The 20860-nt window shown below is 37.4% G+C and overlaps 1 protein-coding gene across 2 annotated transcripts in view; it reads right to left on the bottom strand.

Moving 5' to 3' along the window:
* Positions 1 to 20860, bottom strand: part of Prkd3 (protein kinase D3) — a 60835-nt gene that overhangs the window by 9862 nt on the left and 30113 nt on the right. For both annotated transcript variants that reach the window (XM_090337133.1, XM_090337134.1), the window contains 7 exons: positions 17246 to 17438; positions 15822 to 15899; positions 11406 to 11589; positions 9242 to 9365; positions 6876 to 6953; positions 4842 to 5118; positions 1013 to 1065 (listed from right to left, as the gene is read on the bottom strand). In XM_090337133.1, the coding sequence (XP_090193259.1) occupies positions 1013 to 1065; positions 4842 to 5118; positions 6876 to 6953; positions 9242 to 9365; positions 11406 to 11589; positions 15822 to 15899; positions 17246 to 17438 (987 nt within the window). The remainder of the gene's footprint in view (positions 1 to 1012; positions 1066 to 4841; positions 5119 to 6875; positions 6954 to 9241; positions 9366 to 11405; positions 11590 to 15821; positions 15900 to 17245; positions 17439 to 20860) is intronic.

Below are 20860 nucleotides of genomic sequence, written 5' to 3'. Positions count from 1 at the left end.
TGCTTTAGTAACTCAGAAACATTTCTGCTTTAATGTTAAAAACAATGAATTTTTATGCTTTTATGTTAAAAAACAATGAATTTTTATAAAGTGGAAAGCATTTTATGAAACAAAAGCTCTCTATATTTTAGGGGAAAAAACCCAAGTTTTATACTGTGATAATGTACAAATAATGTGCAAGTTTTCAATAAGACCCATAGGAAAAGATGTTTTAGATAACTTTTTTAGTGATCTGTAATAGGGAAATTATCATTAAAAAAAAAAAAAAGGAATGCCAGGCATTGGTGGCTCATGCCTAAAATCCTACTCAGTTATCTCCAGTTAACTACTCCCCAAAAAGCTGGACGTGGAGCTGTGGCTCAAGTTGTAGAGTACTAGCCTTGAGCAAAAGAAGCAAAAGAAACTCAGGGATAATAACAAAGCCGAGTTCAAGTTCCAGGATAACATCAACACCCAAACCAACCCCTCTTCCCTCATATGCACACGCACATACGCACAGAAACCAAGTTTCACTTATTGAAATGGTAATGAGAGTGGTATTTTGTGCTGGGGATAGAGTTCAGTGGCAGAGCACATGCCTATGCCTATCACATGCAAAGACTTGGGTTTGCTCCCAGCACTACAGAAAGAAAGGAGAAGGGAGCAGGGTAGAGTGGAGACCCTGCTTATCTGTGATTTGTAAGAAAAAATTCAAAGTTCAAAGTGGTCTTCAAAAATTCAAAGTGGTATTAAGCTGATTTTGAGGAAAATTATATGAGGTAAGAAGATCATATTCTGTAGCCAGACCCATGCAAAAAATGAGCCCTAATCCCTAAAAAGTAACTAAAAAGAAAAAAAAAAAATCTGTTCTTGCCTTGTTTCCACAATAAATTAGAATTTCTTAGGGAAAGTATCACCCACAAAAAGCTTAGCCTTAACAACCTGCTCAGTACTCTGGACAATAAACATTTCTTTAATAAATTTGATCATTTTATTTGATCTGATAGGCACATTAGCCATAATTTTTACTTACCACATTCTCCTGGACCTGACAGTTAGATACAGAGATACTGGTAGCCAAATCTTCTGTAAAATATAAGAATGATGGTTGAGAAAAGAATAAAATTACTAATATATGTCTTAACTATATAATACCTCCTCATATGTGAATGACTATCAAACTTAAAAACATTACAATATAATTAATATAGATACATTAAAAATTTACACACATAATGCTAACCCATCAGCCAAAAACTAGTTAAGTAAAATATGGTAACACATTTGTACAAAGTACTGTAAAAATTATTTTATTTTATGCAGGTCCTAGGACTTTAAATTTATGTCCTGGCCACTGTCTTTACCTTTTTTTGTTTTTGCTCAAGATTAGCTAGTGCTCTACCACTTGAGCCACAACTCCACGTTTGGCTTTTTTTGCAGTTAACTGGAGATAGAGTCACAGACTTTCCTGCCTGGGCTGACTTTTAGTCACTATATGCCACTTTCAGGTACACAGACTCTCAACTTTTAATAAACGAGTCAGAAAGCTAATCATGTTATTATGTTAAGAAGGGCAGTTGAGGATGTAATTTAGTGCCAGAGTACCTGTCTAGTATGTGCAAATGCTGGCGTTTAATCATCAACATTGACCCTACAAAAGAGCAATTGCACGAAGGAACATAGGCTCAATGGCTTCCCTCATTTGTCATAATTAATATAAACCTTGGACTCTTCTAGCAGAGGTTTACAGTAGGGCAAAACCTAGATACGTACAGCCATATAGGATAAGGCTAAATGAAGGGACCTCCAATATATAGAAACAAGAGCCATATAAGGTGTGATTGTTGTCCTTAATGTACTTACTATGTTATTTCTCACCTTATCTCGTTATCTGATATATTACATATATGTTTATTTGTTTATTTGAAATAGGATAGGGAAGGGGGTAAAACAAGATGAGGGGAGGGAAATGGGGACAAAAACATGAGAAGGGGTAGCAATGATTTTTAAGAAATGTACCTTATATCTGGTGAGTAACACTTCTATTAATTACAATAAAAACTTAAAAAAAAAAAGAGCAGTTGCAGAGCTAGTCCTGGGGCTTAAAGTTAGGGACTGGTCTCTGTCCATAAGCCTCTTACAGCTCAAGGCTAGCACTCTACCACTTGAGCCACAACTCCACTTTCTGAGTAGTTTATTGGAGATAAGAGTCTCACAGACTTTTCTGTCAGAGCTGGCTTTAAACCATGATCCCGAGATCTGAGCCTCCTGAGTAGCTAAGATTACAGCTGTGAGCCAAGAGCACCCAGCCTATCTGCATTTTCTGAAACATAAAAAGTATGCATCACTTCTACACTTTCATGAAAAATTTAAAATCATGCCTGGCATGGTGGCTCACGCCTATAATCCTAGCTACTCAGGAGGCTGAGATCTAAGGATCAAGGTTCAAAGCCAGAGGGGTAATACAAAGGCAAGAGACTCTTATCTCCAATAAATAACTAGAAAATGGGAAGTGGGTCTGTGGCTCAAAGACAGCACCCAGGATAAAGTTCAAGCCCCATGACCCTCTCCAAAAAAAATTAAAATCAGAAAAATATATGATAATGATATACATCTGGTATATATTAACTTGTCTACATGGCTGGCACTCCATTATGTGAGTCAAGTCTCTAGCCTTGCCTTTTACAAGTCACATGGACTTACTGCCCAGGCTAGCTTCGATGCGCAATAGATCTCAGCCTCTTAACTAGCTAGGATTACTAGCGTGATCCACTGGCTTAGGACATAGAATGTTTAGCCTTTTTTGGTCAGTCCTGGGGTTTGAACTCATTGGGCATGGTCCCTGAGCTTCTTTTGCTCAACGATAGCACTCTACCACTTGAGCCACAGCTCTACTTTCAACTTTTCTGTGTATGCAGTATCAAGGAATCAAATTCAGAGCTTTGTGCGTGCTAGGCAAGCATTTTACTGCTAGGCCACACTCCCGACCTGAATCTTTAGTCCTAACTCGTCTTTTCTGCCTTTAAGAGACTCTTTACTTGAGGGAGCGAAGATCTCTAGATCTTTAGAAATAACACATTACAGTGTGTGTGTGTGTATTATTTTCTGGGAAAGGAGTACCAGGTTTTAGTTAGAATCTCAGAATTCTGTTTAAAACTATCCATAACCGGGCCAGGAGTTTGGCCTAGTGGTTAAAGTGCTTGCCTAGCATGCATGAAGACCCGGGTTCGATTCCTTGGTACCACATACATGGAAAAAAGGCAGAAGTGGTGCTGAGGCTCAAGTGGTAGAGCTCTAGCCTTGAGAAAGTCCAAGGACAGTGCTCAGGCCCTGAGCTCAAGCCCAAGACTGGCAAAAAAAATAAATAAATAAATATAAGAAAACTATCCATAACTTAGGAACCCCTGTAAAATATCCATTTGCTTGTCTTCCTGCAAGTTAATATGAAACACTAAACATGCAAATGGCTCATAACCCTTAGCCCTTTGATCTACCTGTCTCCTCAACTACAGTTAGTACAAGTCTCTCAGTCTATCCTATTACTACCTGAAGTCCAAGTCAGATTTTTCTACTGTGTAATTTTTGGTTATTCTTTCTGTTCACATTTGAGATTTTTAATCATTCACCCAAGCCTTTATTAAATTCATTTATATATTTTATTGTCATAGAATATGCTTTCAATACTTTTCTTTAGTATTTCTGAATTTTTTTTTTTTTTTTTTTGCCAGTCCTGTGGCTTGAGCTCAGGGCCTGAGAGTTGTCCTTGGGCTTTCTCAAGGCTAGCACTCTACCACTTGAGCCACCGCACCACTTCTGGCTTTTTCTATGTATGTGGAGTGCTGAGGAATTGAACCCTGGTCTTTGTGCATGCTAGGCAAGCACTCTTACCACTAGGCCAAACTCCCAGCCCCATATTTCTGAATGTTTTAATTCACTTAAAGTACTGTAGTTCTGACTTTACAGATTTCATGAGTATGATGATGTAAACACAGTACTTTATTATTTATTTCTAGCCCACCATGAAGCAGAGTACTAATATTAGTTAACAAGTAACCTCATAGATGCTAAACACTTTTTTGGGGGAGGAGGTGAACTTGGCCTGAGCACTGTCCTTGGGTTTTCTCAAGGCTAGAGCTCTAGCACTTGAGCCACAACATCACTTATGGCTTTTTTCTATGTATGTGGTACCGAGCAACAGAACCGGGGTCTTTGTGCATGCTAGGCAAGCACTCTACCACTAGGCTAAAAGCCCCATCATAAACACTCTTCTTTATGCAAGTTCCTTTTCATTGAATACTAACAACTCTATGAAGTAGGGACTTTACAGAGGGGTAAAGTATTTGTATAACATTATGTAACAGATTGTACAGTAGAGTTTAAACATAGCCAGACTGACACTGGCATGCCTAGCTCTGGGCATTGTTTGAATATATGATTACCAGCATCATTTCTGAGCAATTTACGTGGCATTGATTACTTAAGACAAAACTGAACATAAACATTAAAAATACACAAAGATGCTAGGTGTTGGTGGCTTATACCTATAAGACTAGCTATTCAGAAGGTTGAGATCTAAGAATTGAGATTTGGCGCTAGCTTGCTTGGGCAGCCAAATCTAAGATTTGTCTAAATTAACCAGCAAAAAGCCAAAAGTGCAGATGAGATATAAGTGACAGAATAGCAGCCATTAGCATTGAGTGTATACAAGGTTCAAGCTCCAGTAACCAGCAAAAAAAAAAATAAAAGCACAAATGTAAAAGAAAAAAAATGCACAAGAAATACAACTACAACTACACCCCACCCTCAAATGCTGAAAAACAAAGTGTTTGAAAAATAAAGCCATCAAGCAGTTTATTGCTTACTGTGGTCTTTCCCTTGCCCAGGAGAAGTACAAACACTTGCTTGAGGAGTGACAGGCATGAGGGCTTGGCGAATTGCTTTCTCCCAGCTCTGTGCTATATCAAGTCCAACTCCAGTGGCAGCAAGAACAGGATTGTGAGAGCTGTCCCCATTGTTCTCACCAACAAAGTATACCATAGTATCGGTGATGATTTCAAAACAGTGTGGGTTGCTGCCTTGTGAAATGTTTATGAAATCTCGTGGTAAAGATACTCGGAGAATTTCTGAAAGTGGAATTTCCTGAAGTAAAAAAGTTAAGCATTGAAAACTGTGAATATTTATTTGCTTTTATTTTAAAGAACGGAAGATAGATATTTTGATGAATGCAACTGGAATACAAAGGTCATTCCTACTATAGTTTCTGCCTTAAATGACTTGTATGTTCAGAATGTCATAGGCACAGCATGAGAATACGTCATGTAACCTAAGAGATTCAAGTTTACAACAGGTCATCATAAAATGCAGGAAAGGAAAGATTAAAAAAGTAATTTGTTACTGTGCCTGTCAATCTCTCTACTTTAAATTATCAACAGCTACTGCTCCAGTGGATGCTTTTTTTTTCCTTTCAAGATTGATACCTAAAGTCAGTAAACAGCAGAAACAATGACAGAAAAAGCTAATATGTGGGTCACTGCATGTTGCGTAAGCACTCCACTCTGGTTCTTACTACCAGATTTAACTACTAGTCATTCAATATCCAGTCCAAACATAGGCAAAAAGGAAAAACAAAACACAGAACTCCCCCCAATTATTTGTGTGTGTGTGCACGGTCAGCAGCAGCAAACATGATCTCTTTCACTAAGATGGAAGGAGTCTCTCTACCTATGCTTGCTCTGAATTTTTGGACTTAATGCATTCTCTTGCCTCAGGCTCCTCAACAACTAGAACCACTCTAAGCAGAAAAAACGAAGTTTCACTCCTTTTTAAGCTTGTTTTATATTTCCCTTTGGTCATGGGGTTTGAACTCAGAGCTCGGGTGCTCTAGAGCACTTCGGCCCAAGCTAGTACTCTATTACTTTGAGATACATGTTACTTCTGCTTTTCCATGGTTAATTTGACATAAGAGCCTCTGGGATTTACTTATCAGGGCTAGCTTGGAACCTTGATCCTTAGATCTCAGCCTCTGGAGTAGTTAGGATTATAGGCATGAACTACCAGCACTCAGCTAAAGTACATGGTTGGGTTTTTTGTTGTTGTTGTTTGTTTTTTTAATGCCAGACCAAGACTAGAATCCAGTATCTGAAACTTTGCCTCATTGGCTAATACTCTATCAACCAAGCCATACCCCCGTCCCTCATTTTTGTCTTTCTTAAGGGTAAGGGAGTGTTTCAGAGAAAGGGAAGATTGATTAGAATATTCTCATTATGCTCATAGAAACTTCACAGTGAGACCCTCCTTTGTATAAACAAATGTTTAATGTAGAAATTAATGTTTAATTCCACTGCTACCTTTAGCTACCAAGGCACTCCATTTTTCTTTCTTTCTTTTTTTTCCCCCCAGTCCTGGAGATTGAACTCAGGGCCTAAGCATTGTCCTTAGGCTTTTTCAAGGCTAGGACTCTACTACTTGAGCCACAGCACCACTTCTGGCTTTCTTCTATGTATGTGGTACCAAGGAATCGAACCTGGGTCTTCATGCATGCCAGGCAAGCACTCAACCACTAGGCCAAACTCCCTATCCCCATTTTTCTTTCTTTATGCTTCTTCCACATAAGCAACAATCATGTGACTTTCTATGTAGCCTACTCTAAGTCCTGGTATCCAGATGCGAAGTAGCAGCAACCTGAAAGTCTAAAAATTCACATTCAACGACACAAAACAATCTATAGTGGTGGGGCTTCTGTGTGTGTGTGGGGGGGGGGGGGTGGGGGAGCAGAGGAAAGAGATGCACAGAGAAAAGGGGTAGAAAATAGCTGCTTCAACAAGAATCTAACAGTGACTGCTATAAATTGCATTAGGCAAAAATATTTTCATGTTTTTCATACACAGTATCCTTACCTTATAATATTTTGACCCAGATTCATTTTGAAATAATGTTAGACACTTGCTGTCAAGTCTCCAATAATGCCTCTTTCTCTATAAAACAGAAGTCAGAAAACTGTTAGGTTCAAAAATAATGATTCCCACAGTACTTGTACTTTTTCTTTAATTCCCAAGCATGAATTTGTATTTTCAAAAAGGCTGAAAATTCTGAAAACATAAAAAGAATGTATGGTGAGAAATATCATTCCAAAGTCTCTCATATGGTATTCACTCTTACTCCAGTGAAGGCAATGGTGTTAGGCTATGGAGAGTCATTTTCAAGAAATGCATGCATCCACACATAAATATCTATGAATTCATCTATGTGCTAAATTTATAGAAGCTGAATCAGTCTATCAAAAGATAAGCACATCTTTTTTTGGTGGGTCGTGGGGCTTGTACTCTGGGCCTGGGTGCTGTCCCTGAGCTCTTCAGCTCAAGGCTACCGCCCTAGGTCTTGAGCCACAGCACCACTTCCAGTTTTCTGGTGATTAATTAGAGATAAGAGTCTCAAGCCTGGGCTGGCTTTGAACCCAGATCCTCAGATCTCAGTCTTGTGAGTAGCTAGGATTACAGGCATGAATCACTGGGCACCTAGCACATATATCATTTTTTGATAGTACTAAAGTATTCTAGAGTTTAGAATCATCAGAACAACATGAGATTATGTATTATGCAAATCTGCACTAATGCAGTTATAAAAGTTCTTGATCTCTAATATACTGAAAAGTAAAAATCTGGTATTTCAATGTATAAGTTTAAATCATTATTTCTTTTATTATAGTGAAATCAAGATTGTTTGTGCCATATTGGTGTTTGAACTCAGGGCCTTGCACTTGTGCTTGGCTTTTTCATTCAGGGTTGGTGCTCTGCCATTTGAGACATACCTCCAGCTTTAAATCAGACTCTTAAGAGTTAAGGCATTTGCATTTTCTTCTTTGTGAACTCTGTTCAAATTCTTTGCCTATTTTTCTCCTGAGCTGTAGTAATTTTCTAGTCAATATGGTGGAATTACTCATATAATATGAAATTAATTTGATTACCATGAGTGAAGACATTTTTCCAGTTTGCCATGTAATCTTTACTTTTGGTTCTTGCCATATAGAATTTTTTTAATGAAACTATTGATTTTAATTTTCTTTTCCGCTGATAGATGATAAAAAGTAATCCTTCTATGGTTATCCCTACTGGTTTATTTACAATTAAATGTATGATCCCCACTTAGGTTATACACAAAGTGTGCGTTATGTTTCTGTATTAATTTTTTTAAGATGATATACATAGTTGTACCAATGCATTTTTATATATTTATTTTTTGCCAGTCCTGGGCTTGAACTCAGGGCCCGAGCACTGTCTTTGGACTTTCTCAAGGCTAGAGCTCTACCACTTGAGCCTCAGCACCACTTCCAGCTTTTTCTTTTTCATTTTTTCTAGGTATGTGGTTCCGAGGAATCGAACCCAGGTCCTTTTGTGACTGGGCTGGCTTTGAGCCTTGATCCTTAGATCTCAGTCTCCTGAGTAGCTTAGGATTACAGGTGTGAGCCACCATGCCCAGCTCTATTCAGCAAATTTTAAAAATACTAATGGTTAACTAATATTTATTGAGTGATTATTATATGCTGAACTTTGCTCTAAGCTCTTTTCACATCTTTCTATCTATGCAGTAATTACTATTTATGCTGGTTTCACAGATGTAAGAACCTGAGGCCAAAAGAAAAATAAGTAACTTTCCCAAGTTTACAGCTTTAGTAAATCACATAGTCTAGTCTAGTTCTCAAGTCTCTCTAGTGTTACCATGGAATCAAACCCAGGGCTTTGTGCATGTCAGGCACAAAGTACTCTACCATTAGGACAAACTCCCAGACCCTACAAGTCTATATTTTTAAATACTAAACTATGCTGAGTCTTCATTATCAACTTTCACCCCATGGTAATTTCACTATTTCTCCTTTTCTGTTAAACAAATCTAAAAGATAACTTGTATATTTATAGTACAGTTAAAGCCTACATAAAACAACTGTTTCTTATCTTGGCAAGACTTTAGGATAATTTTCAGATGAAACTCTAGTTCATTTCACCTTTATTTAAATTTCTTGAGTTGTTACTTTTTCAGTATGGTATATTATCAGATCTTTTTAAAATCTTGACTGGCTTTCCAGTTTATAAAGACAATATGTTGTACATTAAAATTATTTACTGTATAATTCTAGCTTAATTGTTACATATCCCTGTAAGATATATATTAAGCTATATGTTAAAACATCTACCTCAAGTATCTACTTCATCCTCACTTTGAGTCTCATAAGCAAGCTTTACTAGCATATTAAAACATGATTACTGACCAGATTGTCCTTGCTGGTATAATGGACCATCCACCCTTCCTTCACCATTGTGCTGCTCTTCCTCTTTGTGTGCTTTATGGATTGCACAACCCTCATTAGTGGAATATTATTGCTTGTTGATGGACTAAAAAAGTTACAATTTATAGTAAGTATTTGTAATTCTTACTGAAATTATATATTCCAGTCTAACTGAGATAAAGTATTTCAAAATATCTGAATACCATAATTACTTTAATAGACTATCGACGCACTTTGAAATATGTGAAAAATTTGTGAAAACTAAGATAATATTGTAAATATTCAACATTTATCATGAATTTTTTAGAGCATCATAAACAAAAAAGAAAAGAAACAAGTATACAAAATACTCCTCAACTAGAAAGCTGAGAATCTAGGAGTCTCATTTGTATTTGCTGTTGAGTTTTCCTATTCTAGACAGCATGATAAATCTGCAAATTCATACCAAAGCAAAACAAATACATTCAAATTCAGAGTTCAAATTCAGCTGATGTGAGCAATAAGTATTTCTAGTAGAGGACATTTAAACATAAATAATCCATAGACCCTAAGAAGCATTTTTAAAGGTAATTAATTAAAAGCAGTTACAATGAAATATAGGTCAGTAAATATAGTTGGAAAAAAATCAAGCAATTTGGAATATGCATAATGCAGCCTTGCAATTTCAGCTGCTAATATTTAAATACTCAAAAAACTATGAAGTACTTATGATTAGGAAACTACTTAGGCTTTACAGAGTAAACATCCATTTTTAGTAATAATGACAACAACTATAATTTAATAGTAAGTCAAAGTAAACAAATGACTCAGCTATGTGAAACTAGTAAGCCATCAATTTCCCCCAAATAACTCTTCAATGTCAATGAAAAATAAAATCATCAAAATGGTTGCATTTTGCTACAAGTTGTCTATTCAAGGGAATATTAATACTGAATTTACACAAATACAATAGGATACTTAAATTTTTTTTGTGGATATATAGTTTAATGTAAAGCTGAGACGATCTATTGCAGACTTTCTTTTTTTTTCATGTATTTTTTATTGTAATTAATAGAAGGGTTACATGATATTTGCCAGATAGATGGTGCATTAATTCCCATACATTGATACCCTTTCACATGTCTTGGTCCCCATTTCCCCCCCCCCCACCCCTACCTCTCATCTTGTTTTCCCCCGTTCCCTATCCAATTTCAGATAAGATACTTAAATTTTATAATCTTGTAGCATGTTTTCTTCTATGTATATTGGTCATGAGGCTTGAACTCAGGTCTTGGGCACTGTCACTGAGCTTTTTTGCTCAAGGCTAGTGTTCTATCACTTTGAGTCACAGCTCTACTTCTGACTGTTAGTGGTTAATTGGAGATGATGATTTTCATAAGCTTTTCTGCCTGGGCTTGTTTTAAATTGTTTTCCCCAAATCTCAGCCTCCTGAGTAGCTAGGATTACAGGTATGAGCCACCAGTACCTAGCAAATGTAAGTAACACTATAAAAAGTGTTAGGAGACAGGAGGCTGACTTCTAAGGATCACAGTTCAAAGCCAGCCTGGGCATGAGAGGCATGAAAGTTCACGAGATTCTTATCTCCAATTAACCACCAGAAAACTGGAAGTGGCACTATGGCTCAAGTGGTAGAGCACTAGCCTTGATCTAAGGAGCACAGGGACAATGCCCAGGCCCAAAGTTCAAGCCCCACCAAAAAGCCAACCCTCCCCCACCCCGCCAAAAAAGGTTAGTAGGTTAACTGTAGCAATATGAAATCTACCCCTAACCCCCAACTTTATCACTACATTCTCCGGAATATACTCTTTACTAACTGCTAATCTGCTTGTGTAAAGAAATTGGCTGCTTTAACAGTTTATTACTGGCACCTTGTGGTGAATGCTCTACAATTAAGTTTTATAGCTAAACTACACTTAAATAACTTTTTTCTTGGTAAGAAAATAAGGATTACTATACTTTCCTACCTTGAATGAATGGCAAAGGTAAAATAATTTATTTCAGAAATGCTGTGGTACATGTAGAACTAGTTATGATTTAAGTAGATTTTTAAATTACATTTAAAGTTTCATTTATATATTCCTTTTAGATATTTTGGCCGGACCTTGCAATTGGCAAGGTAACTTAATAGCTACAACAGAGGTGTTACCTGATTGTTTTAACAGGTTCTTCATCTCGATCCACATCAAGATCAGATGGATCGATGAAGAACATTTTATCTTCTGGAGGAGATGGCTCTTCAGTGTCATCCAAGCCCCGACTACTATCACTATTCAAGTCATTATTATCAATGTCCATCGGTATATCCGTATCTGTTCCTAGACTGGAAGGTTCTAAGAAAGTGCACAAAATTATTAGCATTTTAAAATTTCTGTATGACAAAAGATACCATATACAAGCAAAATAAAGCCTCCAAAGTTTATGATCAACTAATACCAAGACAATTCAATAAGGAAAGAATAATTTTTTGGTTCATTATTTTTTATTAAAGAATTTATTAACATTGATTTTTAAATCATTTTTCAAATGACATGTTTAACAAATGAGTGTCATGAAGGGAATTTCTATATACAATCACTGGCACTTACAGGAAAGAATAATTTTCCCCCCCGATCCTAGGTCTTGAACTCAGGGCCTGAGCACTGTCCTTGGACTTTCCTCAGGGCTAGCACTCTACCACTTGAGCCACAACACCAATTCCAACTTTTTCTGTGTATATGGTACCAAGGGATGGAACCCAGGGCTTCATGCATGCTAGGCAAGCACTTTACCACTAGTCCACGTTCCTGGCCAAGAATAAGTTTTTAAATGTTGTCAAGGCAACTGGATGGCAACATGTGAAAGAATTAAGTCTGATTCCTTCATTAAACCACATGAAAAATTAACTCAATATATGACCAAAAATATAAGTGGTAAAACTTACTGTAAAATTATTAAATGTAATGGTGTCAGAGACTCACCTATAATCTTACTGATTTAGGAGATTTAAGATCTGATCACGAGCTTGGAGCCAGCCAAGGCAACCAAATCTGAGAGACTTTATCTCCAGTTAAGTAGCAAAAAGCAGGAATGGGAGGCATGGCTCAAGTGGTAGTGTCAGTCGTGGGAGGTTTATAGGGGGCAAGCAAAAGCCAAAACACCAAACTTAGGCCCCAGGTAAAGGTGTACACACACACACACACACACACACACGTGTGTGCAAAGTGAGCCCAGTGATATTTTTATCTTAAGTTAGGCAAAGCCTTATTAAATGGCACCATAAAAATCCAAGTGAGAAGCCGGGTGCATGGCCTATATTGGTAGAGTGTGTACCTAGCATGCACAGAGCCCTGGGCTTGATTTATTGGTACTACATCCACAGAAAAGTTGGGAGTGGTGCTATGGTTCAAATGGGAGAGTGCTAGTCTTAAGAAAGCCCAAGGACAGTGGCCAGGCCCTGAGTTCAAGCCTGGCAAAAGAAAAAAAATTCAGGTGATAAAATTAAACAGGACTTACAAAAACTTCTGTGGGACAAGCCCTCTTAATGTGAAAACAAACAAAAACAGCTATAGTGTGAGAAAAAAAGATCTATATATTATATGAGATAAAGGAATTATCTAAGGTATTCAAAGAACTTCACATCTACAAATCAATGATCAAAAGGCAAAAAATGTGATTTAATGTAGGTAAGGAAATTAAAGATGTAAAAATGGATAACAGACTCATAAAAATGGTCAGCATGGTCAACTTCAGCAGCTCCTGGCAAAGAAATGCAAATGAGATCTGCAAGATAGACCTCACACTCACAGATGGCTGCAAGGAAAAACACAAGACAGTTGGTGGCAAGGATACAAAGAAGTTAGAATCCTTTTTACTGCTAGAGAGATGTAAGATGAAAAATAGTTCAGCAAGTCTTCAAAATCTTAAACCTGTGATTACGAAAAGACTCATCCATTCTACTATTAGGTAAGTATGTAACCCAACTAAAATGGAGACAAATCCTCAGAAAAAATTATACAACAGTTTCCACAGAAATACTATTCTTAATAGGTCCAAAGTAGATAAAACCCAAACATCTACTGACTGATGTGTAGATAAATAAAGTGTCGATTCCTGTAGAACAGTATTACTTGTTAATAAAAAAACAAAGTAGTCACATATATTACAATATGGATGAACTCTGAAAACAGTAAGAAAAGATTAAGTTACTGATTGAGAGGTTCTTATTCTATGGATAACTAAAAAAGTTATCAGAATAATTAGAATGCAGAATTAACAACTCCTACAAATCTGTAAGTAGCAAAGGCCAAACAAAAAATAAAGCACCATAATTTACTTACAAGGAAAAACTCTAAACCACCAGTAAACATTTAAAAGATATTCAAACTTGCCAGTAATCAAACAAATGAACCTTAAAATAAATAAAGCCAATCATATCCTGATCAAGAGTGTTAACTAGCTATGATGGGTTCTACCAAAAATTGCTATACTGAAATCCTAATTCTCACAGTAATGGTATTCTGAGCTACAGTTCTTGGATTAAGTCATGAGGGTTCTGGTCTTATAAAATAGGCCCAAAGAGGTCATTATCCCACTCTACCAGACCAGCAGGCAGCTAATAACTAGGAGATGTTTTCTCACCAAACAGAATTTCCTGGCACAATGAACTTCCTAGCTTCCAGAACTACAGAAATAAAATTCTGTTGTTTATAAGCTAACTCACCTGTTATTCTGTTACATAAGCCTAAAGCAACCAAGTAACAGAAAATATGCCTTAAACGTTATTTTCATTGCTTAAGCTTTTTCTATAGAATTATTTGCATTCATCTTTAAAAAACAGAAAAAGTAAGCATGTAAAAGTTATTAAAGGAAAATTTTGCTTAAAGGTGATTTGTGTGTGTGTGTGTGTGTGTGTGTGTGTGTGTGTGTGTGTGTGTGTGTGTGAGAGATGGGGCTTAACTTGGCCTGGATGGTGTCCCTGAGCTCTTCAGCTCAAGGCTAACACCCTACCCCTGGGTCTGGATGGTGTCCTTAGATCTCAGCCTTCTGAGTAGTTAGGATTACAGGCATTACAGGCATGAGCCACTGTGCCTGGCTTTTTTTTTTTTCTTTTGCCAGTCCTGGTTTGAACTCAGGGCCTGAGCACTGTCCTTGGGCTTTCTCAAGGCTAGAGCTTTACCATTTTAACTATGGCTTCCGCCTTTTTCTATGTATGTACTGAGGAACCGAACCAGCGTCTTCATGCATGCTAGGCAAGCACTCTACCACTAGATCAAACTCTAGGCTGCTTAAAGGTTGGAGTACTACTCCTTCCTTCCAAAAAGAAAGTAATGGTTTTGCTTAGTATTGTCTTGAAAAAGAGGGAAAAAAGGCTCAAAAGAAAAACTGACATGATTATTTGACTGAGAAGAGCAAGTGAAGCAGTATAAGAGACTAGTATAATAAAGCATAAAAAGGATATGAAGCCAGGTACTGGTGGCTCATACCTATAATTCTAGCTACTCAGGAGGCTGAAATCTGAGGACTACAGTTCAAAATCAGCCCAGGCAAGGAAGTCTGTGAGACTCATTTGCAGATGACCATCTCAAAACTGGAAGTGGTACTATAACCCAAAGAGATAAAGAGCTAGGTTAGAGAGAAAAAGCTCAGGGACAGCACACCCCATGACAAACAAAAACAAATATGAAGCATAGTATAATAGCATAGAGACAAAGGAGTCAAACCATATGGGTTAAAATGATAGCTCTACCATTTACTGAATATATTGCTGGGAAAAATTATTTGTTTATATTATAATCATTAGTTGTACAAAAAGGTTTTAATTTATCATGTTTATGAGTACATCTTGATCAATGTCACGCCTTTCATCATTCTAGAAAAAATTATTTAATAGCTTTGTGCTTCAGTTTACTTCTTAGAAACTTTACTTCTTAGAACTTTCCTCAAAAGGCTGTGTGTGTGTGTACACGTACTGATCCTGAGACTTGAACTAAGGACCTGAGTGCTATATCTAAGGTTTTTTTGCTCAAAGCTAGTACTCTATCAAATTGAGCCACAGCTTCACTTCTGGCTTTCTGATGGTTAACTGGAGATAAGATCCCATGGACTTTCTCATCCAGGATGGCTTTGAACCATGATCCTTCGATCTCAGCTTCCCAAGTAGCTCTGATTACAGGTGTAAGCCACCAATACCAGGCTCAAAAAGGGTTGTTCTTCTATATAAATGTCAATATTAGTTTAGAATACTACTTTGTCATTGTAAGTAGACAATAACTCTTAAGAACTCTGAAAAAAATAAAGAAGGAAAATGGCATAGCCTAAAACCAAATTCTTTCATATTTATGTATGGAAAAAATACATGCAGCATTACTGACGATCTTAGATTACAAAGTTAAGAGGAAAGATTGGAAGTGGAGAGGAAAGATTGCGGCATAATTACTAATAAATGGGTAGCATTACTAATCTCTGTACTTACTTTATTATTAAGTTAGAAAAAAACTCTTTACAAAATGTACAAATATAACCTCACCAAAGGTAATATACAACAGAATTATAAACTTTTCTATAAAAATTTTTAAAATCTTACCTCCATTGAATGTAACCTCACCTAGGCAGTCTCTTGGTACTTTTGATGCACAACGTTTATGGCAGTTGAATTTGCAATCTATAATAAAAATAACAATGTGTTATTTTATGTAGTCAGGCAATATCAAATAGGATTACACTTCTTTAAATCACTCACAGAGTATCATTTAGTGAGGACAGTGCTGCTAAAATTATGACAGTGTTTTCTAACAAGAATTCAAATCTTAGACTCATGGTCTGGTTTCACTTCTTTTTTTTTTTTTGTTTTTGCCAGTCCTGGGCTTGAGCTCAGGGACTGAGCACTGTCCTTGGACTTTCTCAAGGCTAGAGCTCTACCACTTGAGCCTCAGCACCACTTCCGGCTTTTTTCTATGTATGTGGTACCGAGGATTCGAACCCGGGTCTTCATGCATGCTAGGCAAGCACTTTAACCACTAGGCCAAACTCCCGGCCCCTGGTTTCACTTCTTATAGCACTTACTAATATGGTTGTTTAACTTTCTATAAGTCATATAAATAACCCCATGGAGGATCAGATTTTTTTCATTTGTAGAGAGGCGAATACCATGTTGACAATTCCATGTATCTTCTCCTCTTACCTAAAATTTGTACTTCCAGGCCAGGAGTTTGGCCTAGTGGTAGAGTGCTTTGTGTAGCATGCACGAAGACCAGGGATCGATTCCTTGGTACCACATACATAGAAAAAAGGCAGAAGTGGTGCTGAGGCTCAAGTGGTAGAGCTCTAGCCTTGAGAAAGTCCAAGGACAGCGCTCAGGCTCTGAGCTCAAGCCCAGGACTGGCAAAAAAAAAAAAAAAAAAAATTTGTACTCCCGTAGCTCTGTAAGACTTTTGTTAATCCAACAAATTTCAATCTAATATATGTCAAGCGTGTTTTTAGTTCCTAAACATTATAACCAAATGCAATACAAAAAGGAAAATGATTCATTAAACTTTTATATGGAATCTAGTAAATCTCAGTTCATTCTCACAGGAACAAGGGTCTCCGTTTTGGGAGGGGGTTGGGAGTTGAGTGTAGAGCTTGAACTTTGGGCTTGGGTGCTGTCCCTGAGCACTTCAGCTCAACACTATCACCCTACCACTTGAGCCACAGCACCACTTTGTTTTCTGGTGATTAATTGGAGATAAGGGTCTCACGGACTTTCATGCCCGGGCAGGCTGTGAACCTCGATCTTGAGATCTCAGCCCCTGAGTAGCTAGGATTACAGGCGTGAGCCACCGGCGCCCAGCAAGGTCTCCCATTTTTAATGGTTCTCTTCAGCCTTCAAGAACCTCAGGAATAGAGAGCACTACAAGCATTTCAAATATGCTTTTCTTTTATAATGCTTTCCTTTCGTTTTGAAATGCAGCTATCTTAAACCTTTACTATTAATTAAAACACAAGTTTCCTTTAAGAAAATGATCTTACCTTTACACTGCATGCCTTGACGAAACAGGCCTTTCAATAATCGCTTGCAGTACTGACATATTGTAGGACGACCGTAAGAGTGAACAGCAAATGTATGAGGAACTTTTACTCTGCACATTACCATCTTTTCCATCCAGATTGGGCGACCACTCCAAGATGGAATCCTCTTACTTGGCTCTTGGTGAACATGTGACTAGAACATCAATAATTTTCGTAAGTGTAAATCAATAGTAAAAACAAAGTATTGGGGAAAGAGCTTAATCACAAAAAAATCATTCAGATTGCTAGTAATAATCTGAAAATATGGATTTCAGCAGTTTTCTTTTTATACTTTCATGCTAAAAAATAACAAAACTAAAGCATGTTCTTTCTCTTTTCTTTCTTTCTTTTTTTTTCCTGTCAGTCTTAGGGCTTGAATTCAGGGCCTGAGCACTGTCCTTAGGCTTTCTCAAGGCTAGCACTCTACACTTGAGCCACAGCACCACTTCTGGCTTTTTTCTATGCATGTGGTACCAAAGAATTGAGCCTGGGTCTTTGTGCATGCTAGGCAAGCACTCTACCATTAGGCCAAACTCCTGGTCCCCGTTCCTTCTCATCACTGGCTATTATTCGCTAAATACATTCAACATTTTACAAATAAAAACCACAAAAACTTTAAAAATGTATTTTTAACAGATGTTCAGATCTATTCAAAACCTTACCAAGGAAATAATCACAGGAAAAGTAGATGAATTCAGAAAGTACTGTCTCTGTTCCTGTCCCATTACTCAATCTAATATCTGAAAACACTAGAGATTTTTCAAATTTATCTTAATAAATTCTAAAATATACATATAAAAGTTTAAGTCTGATTACTATGCTGATATAACAGCAGTTACAAAGTACTTAAAACAACATTAACCCTAGTAATTAGGCTTTAAGTAATTTTCTTTAAGTATTTTACAGTTTTTTTTTGAGTTGAGTAAAAAATTTAAAGAAAAACACTCTAAAATGTTTAAATATCTTAAGATGCAAGAATAATTTTTATACTATGGATCTTTCTATATAAAGGGGATAATCAAGCTAAACTATAGGCGAGCTCAATGTGGTTTATTCCATTCATTTAACAAATTTTCACTTATATGCCAGGCCTTATGTTATATATTTGGGACATAGCAGTGAATAAAATGTAATCCAGGGACCAGGAGTTTGGCCTAGTGGTTAAAGTGCTTGCCTAGCATGCATGAAGACCCGGGTTCAATTCCTTGGTACCACATACATAGAAAAAAAAAAGGCAGAAGTGGTGCTGAGGCTCAAGTGGTAGAGCTCTAGCCTTGAGAAAGTCCAAGGACAGTGGTCAGGCCCTGAGCTCAAGCCCAGGACTGGAAAAAAAAAAAAATGTAATCCATATTCTTAAGCATAAACTCCAAAAAAACACCTCCTGTATATTTTAATAAGGTCCTGAGATTGTTTGGATGCCTTCTTCTATAAGTTAATATTTATAACTCAGAGGAGTATGGTTCATTTCACATTGATATGTTCAACCAAGGGAATGCAAGAGTAGTTGGAAGAAACCAAGAGACAAGGAAAACGTAAGGGGAAGTAAAAGAAGGAGGTAAACTATAAAAGGAATACAAATGAAGCTTGAGATTATTAGTTTTTCCTAATATGTAGCCAGAAAAGTCTAAAACAAATTATAAAACTGTTTAGTTCAAGAACAGCAAAAAAGGAATGTTAAAACTCAAACCACACTTGCATACCTCAGATATCCAAGGTACTGTATTTGAGTCTGGCTCACCCTTCTTGCTACCACAAACAGACCACCTTCAGGCAAACTATCACTTTGGGGATTCTGTAAAACTAAGAAGCTACAAGAAACTAGAAACAGATGTTTTAGAACTTTGCTAATCTCTGGCTCCTTCTTGTACTGGTGACTCAACATTGCTTCTTGTGCTACTGCTTTTACAATTTTTTTCACTCTCAAGTTCAAAACACACAAGATGGAGCGAGATTCATAAAGCCAGTCATCATCAAATATACATGGCATGCCTATAATAAGGAGATTTCTTAATAAAGAGTTGCCAATGGCCAGTTAGTGCCCTTTGGTCAGGGATCAGGACATTGAAGGCATGGTACAGAGCATGTGCACTAGGCTAGGGCCAAAGCAGCCACCCAATTAAAAAAAAAAGTTATTTATGTTGCTGTCACCATTTTAATATGAAAACAGACTCAAGTGGTAGTGTTAATATCAAGATTTAAGTTTCGGGGCCGGGAGTTTGGCCGAGTGGTAGAGTGCTTGCCTAACATGCACAAAAACCCAGGTTCGATTCCTTGGTACCACATACACAGAAAAAGCTGGAAGTGGTAGAGTGCTAGCCTTGAGGAAAGTCCAAGAACAGTGCCCAGGCTCTGAGTTCATGCCCCAGGATTGGCAAAGAAAAATAAAAAAGATTTAAGTTTAGGTCTTTACACTGCAGTTTAGAGATCCTCCCTCCACCCTCCCACCATCCCCCTCTCTGTGGCCAGACTAGTCTGGGGCTCCATATACCTGGATACAATTCCAGCAGTAAAAGTGGTTTGGCTTCTACTGGTTGAGGAGCAAAAGAACGATCTATCAGGTTTAAATCAGAATGTGGAGGGAAGAAGATTTTGGTAGAGTTAGCTACAGAATCTGGTGAAAATGTGACCATTGAATCCACAGGAAACAGAAATAAGTAAAAGTTGTTCTAACCGTGCTTTAATGTCCTCTATTTATAAATTAGTACTTTGCTTATACTATCTTCCTATTAATGTAGCCAGAAAGTTTCTAAAAGTAATCATGATTTATTTTTTACAGGTTTAAGCAAGTATTTGCTTAAGTTAAATAACTGCTCACAGAAAAAATAATCCTGTCAATTGTCAATTATATATAATACAGAAAACAAGTATATGAAAATTTTTTCTATTGGTTTTTGAGACAGGGACTTGATATATAGACTAGACTGGCCTCAAATATATAATTCTTTAGCCTCTGCCTCACAACTGCTGAGATTATAGGGATATACCACTACATCTGGCCAATTATGTTGTCCTTGGAGTATCAAAGAAATATCTTCACTTTAAAAAAATTATTTAACTGTTGCTTTAAAGGTGATATACAATGGGGTTTCCTTTATATATGTCAGGTAGTAGGGGTTAGGTCTGCCTGGTAGAAATGATTCCTTCCCTTGGCTCACACCCTGGAAAATCCCCTTCCCAGCACTGTAACCTTGGCAATTGGCATGCCTGGAAACAGTGGGAGGTCCCAAGTCTGAGGTGTTTCCCCATCCTCTGAGATCATGTCTGCTTCCACTCTGACCACCCCTTCCTGCTATATAATCTCTTGCTTCCCACCAAAAGCTATCTTGCTCTGGGGTCTGGTGCGGCTGGAGAGGTCTGCTCGACCTCTCCCCCTCCCCCCGGCCTCAATAAACCCTTTTCTCCTGAACTGTGTGGAGTTTCCTTTCAGCAAACCTTACAGTAAGTATATTTCCTTTTGCATAATATCATCTGTTTCCTCATTTTCTTCCAAAACCGCCACTTTTTTTCTTTTTTTGGTCCATCCTGGGGCTTGAACTCTGGGCCTGGGCACTGTCCCTGAGCTCTTCAGCTCAAGAC

The sequence above is a fragment of the Megascapheus bottae genome, chromosome 7, assembly GCF_031878675.1.
Source record: "Megascapheus bottae isolate mThoBot1 chromosome 7, mThoBot2.hap1, whole genome shotgun sequence".
Taxonomy (NCBI): domain Eukaryota; kingdom Metazoa; phylum Chordata; class Mammalia; order Rodentia; family Geomyidae; genus Megascapheus; species Megascapheus bottae.
The sequence above is the reverse complement of the archived record's forward strand: the minus strand, read 5'-3'. Positions and strand labels throughout refer to the sequence as shown.